At 33.0% G+C, this 4328-nt stretch overlaps 1 protein-coding gene across 1 annotated transcript in view; it reads left to right on the top strand.

Annotated features, from left to right (window-relative positions):
• LOC106475262 (DNA translocase FtsK-like) overlaps window positions 1–4322 on the top strand; it is a 9290-nt gene extending 4968 nt beyond the window's left edge. The window contains exons 3-4 of the mRNA XM_013935960.2: window positions 630–1238; window positions 3370–4322. Of these exons, the coding sequence (XP_013791414.1) occupies window positions 630–1238; window positions 3370–3392 (632 nt within the window). The 3' untranslated portion in view covers window positions 3393–4322. The remainder of the gene's footprint in view (window positions 1–629; window positions 1239–3369) is intronic.
• Window positions 4323–4328: the final 6 nt, after the last annotated feature.

Genomic DNA, 4328 nt, shown 5'->3' with positions numbered 1-4328 from the left:
GTTAAACAAACACCAGTCTAGAGAGTTTACTAAAACAAAGATGCTCTGTTTTGTTCTTTAATATATAATATAATAATAATAAATATTCATCAACATATTCTTGTATTATTAGATAATAATATAATAATTAGATAATAATAATAATAATTAGATAATAATAATAGTAATTAGATAATAATAATAGTAATTAGATAATAATAATCAACAAATATTCTTTGATATTTATTAGAATAAGATTCTGGTAATGATCAAACAAGTTTTATGTCATTCTAGGGTTTCGTTTTTTGCAACAAAATGGACCGTAGATATTAGAAGAAAGTTCTTTTTACTTAGGATAAAGACAGACGTTTTAAATTGAAAGAAGAAAAAAAAGAGATATTTAAAACAGGTTAACAGGTTAAATTCCAAAGATAAAATAGTGATCTTTTTCCTGGAAGAAAAAATGATTACTTCACTCACAACAGATATTAATCTCTCGTGTAAATCATTAAGTGATACAGAAATTTCTAAATATATCTGATTTGAGTACATAACAACAACAACAAAAAATGTATATTTTTACTAAGTAAATTAATGAAATGCCAAGAGTTCTTATCTGAGTTCATTATTATGGTCTATATTTATATTAGGTCCTCTTCCACCCTCAGTTTTACACAAACCTAAGAAAACAACGAAACTTCAACTACACATTGGTGAACCCCAGCCACCTCGCCCCCAACAACAAAATAGTATACCTTCTCCACAACAACAGTACAACCAACACCCTTCTCAACAATCCTTTACTCGACAACAGTACCAACAATCCTCTCCTCAACAACCGTTTCCTCGACAACAGTACCAACAATCTTCTCCTCAACAATCGTTTCCTCGACAACAGTACCAACAATCCTCTCCTCAACAACCGTTTCCTCGACAACAGTACCAACAATCATCTCCTCAACAACCGTTTCCTCGACAACAGTACCAACAATCATCTCCCCAACAACCGTTTCCTCGACAACAGTACCAACAATCATCTCCCCAACAACCGTTTCCTCGACAACAGTACCAACAATCATCTCCTCAACAACCGTTTCCTCGACAACAGTACCAAGATCCGTTTGATCGACAACAATACCAACAATCATATTATGAACCTGAAGTTCCAGAAGAACCAAAAATATACACGGGTGGTAAAATACCATCGCGATCTTTTCGAATGTTGCAGACAATGACAGGAGAGAGCCCTCTACTGGATGGTAAGAACATTAATAATATATGTGAAAGATTAAATTTAAGTGTTACAGATCGCTCTTTGGCGCAATAACTTAAATGTTTTTTATTCTGAGAATTACATAATTTTATTTTTTTCCCTTCCCATTACAGGAAAACAAATCAACGTTCGATGTTAAACATTCTGGATTAGGAGTAGAGATACAATGATAAGGAAGTGTTAAGTTGCTTTACGTATGAAAGTGATAGTTTTTTTCTATGTCACCGTATGTCTGAATGTTTCCACTTTACATAGTTAATTAAATATAATATTCAAACAACGTTACTTATAACATCAAAATACATTGTTATAACAAATGGGCACCCTTGCTGTTAACAACATTTTCGGCCGTAAACCCAATAATAATAATAACAATGTTGAAATCAGACCCATTTCCTGCATCACAGTAAATTGTATGTTTATATGTCCAGTAACGAGAATAGCTAATTAAATATATCGGTCAAACTAGTCTTCTTTTTTTACATAATGAGCAGAATTCATTGTTGTATCAGTTGGGTACCCTCACTGTTAGTGATAATTTCGGCCGTAAACCCAATAATAATGTTGAAATCAGACCCATTTCCTGCATCACAGCAAGTCCGCGTTTAATTTGATTGGCAATAATTATTGAAAGATGATATAGTTTCTAAGTGTAGCGGTAAACGACAGAGCTGTGGAGGGAACACACGAGGTTTTTCATTTTATGTGTATGTACATTAAGATGATAGCAAACTTACAGATGCATCAGCCAAATCTAAAATAACCTTTAGAGTTTAAGCCGTCAACGTCATAGGTTGCTAACCGGTAACAATGTTTTTTGTAGCACTGTTGTGACAGTGTTCTTATAATAACTTTTGTACATCCTGAGGTGACGCCGTTTTAGTCGTACAAAGTCTCAGTGCTTAACTGTTTAGAAATTTACGATCACGCGCCGTAACCTCTACAATTTTTTTCTGTCTGACAGATCGTAATGTGTTAAGGGCTAATGCCCCATTTCCACATATTTTAAAGAAAATGAATTTATGCCTCAAAAATATCAAACTCTCTCGTGTTATTGTTTTACGTTTTGTTTCGACTTGCACTAAATGGCGAAGTGTAGATGGGAGAGGGGGGGGGGATTAGTCTACAGTTTATAGGTGCTGTCACGTGGAGATGATTGATTTTCAAATGGATATTTCTATTGTGGGTAAAATTATTATTATTATATGCAAATCTTACAGGTTATTCGAAAGTATCTAACTTCGCAATCAAATTAATGCTTAATAAACGGTATATATGTATTTCCTAATATTCCAGTGTTTTCTTGTATGTCTATGTATATGTGTGTGTACAATCGTTGTCTAATTCTGTGAATGTTTAAGATAAGGTAAATATGTAATTCGTGTACAATTTGGCCACATTTAGGATAGACTATTAACATAAGTTGATTTGGAATAAACTACCAAGGAAGAGGTTATATTTTAAACAAAGATGTCACCAGTGTTCCAATATCGGAACACCGTTTCTGTTGCACGTATTCTTTTGTTGTTTCATCAGAGTCACACATCACATTCTTCTGGTATTTGGTCAACAAAATCAGTCACATATATTGTTTTGATGTTTCGTCAGTTACGGATCATATTGCTGCTATATCGTCAAAACGTCAGTCACATATTAAATTGTTCGATATTTCGTCACTGTCACATATTAGATTGTTCGATATTTCGTCACTGTCACATGTTAAATTGTTTCATATTTCGTCACAGTCACATGTTAAATTGTTTCATATTTCGTCACAGTCACATGTTAAATTGTTCGATATTTCGTCACAGTCACATATTAAATTGTTCGATATTTCGTCACAGTCACATGTTAAATTGTTCGATGTTTTGTCAGTCACATGTTAAATTGTTTCATATTTCGTCACAGTCACATATTAAATTGTTCGATGTTTTGTCACAGTCACATATTAAATTGTTCGATATTTCGTCACAGTCACATATTAAATTGTTCGATGTTTTGTCACAGTCACATATTAAATTGTTCGATATTTCGTCACAGCCACATATTAAATTGTTCAGTGTTTTGTCACAGCCACATATGGTGTATTCATTTACTTTTATTATTTTTATTTCTAGGAGAGGGCGGTACTGATTTTTAAGGTCTGTAATCGGTGACTATTAAACGGAAGAAGAAGAGGTCGCACGTGACAATGATGCTACCAAACGAGTTGATCTCAAGATCAGATACTCCAGCTTTCAAATAATGCGTGTTACCAAAAGAAGGGCTTCTCGCGTCTGGGAGGGAGAGCATTTAGATAGTGTGCATAATATATATTTTTAGGTTACTTTTTCTAGGTGTTTGTTTACCAAACACTAGTACTTGACTGGCAACGCTAGGAATGATAAGTTAATATCGTTGATGAAGTTCCAGAAAGGTCTACAAACTCTGATATACTAATAACTTAACCGTGCTTTTTTCGTCAGTTATCTTGTAACTGACTTAAGGCTTGAATACAAATATTATCAACTGTACTTGTGTTTCTCCTAACGATTAAAGTAGGCTGCCCAAAAGTTGAATCTCTTGCTCTTTTGAGTGATTGAATATCAGTGTTTTAAAATATATTAGTCGTTGTCGGCTTGTCACACAAATTTAATAGTTTTAGTTAACGGTATGTATCTATATATGTTTGTGCCAGTAACATGTTTAGTATTATTGATCTGAATGTTATTCAAGCAAGGATTTTGGGTTGAAATTGATAATTATAAGTTTAGGAACTTATTTATAATTAGGTACTATATTGTATAAAGTTCTTCTAGGATTTAAGAAATTAATATGTTCGCATTTTTAAATAGAAAGTGAATCAAATGTATACTTTTTTAAACGAAATCTGAGGTTATCCAATGATAAAAGGCGAAACAGATATATACACTAAACGCAATCTGAGGTTATCCAATGATAGAAAGCGAAACAGATATATACACTAAACGCAATCTGAGGTTATCCAATGATAGAAAGCGAAACAGATATATACATTAAACGAAATCTGAGGTTATCCAATGATAGAAAGCGAAACAGATATATACATTAAACGAAA

Source organism: Limulus polyphemus, unplaced genomic scaffold (genome assembly GCF_000517525.1).
Source record: "Limulus polyphemus unplaced genomic scaffold, Limulus_polyphemus-2.1.2 Scaffold8310, whole genome shotgun sequence".
In the NCBI taxonomy this organism is placed as follows: Eukaryota; Metazoa; Arthropoda; class Merostomata; order Xiphosura; family Limulidae; genus Limulus; species Limulus polyphemus.
The sequence above is the reverse complement of the archived record's forward strand: the minus strand, read 5'-3'. Positions and strand labels throughout refer to the sequence as shown.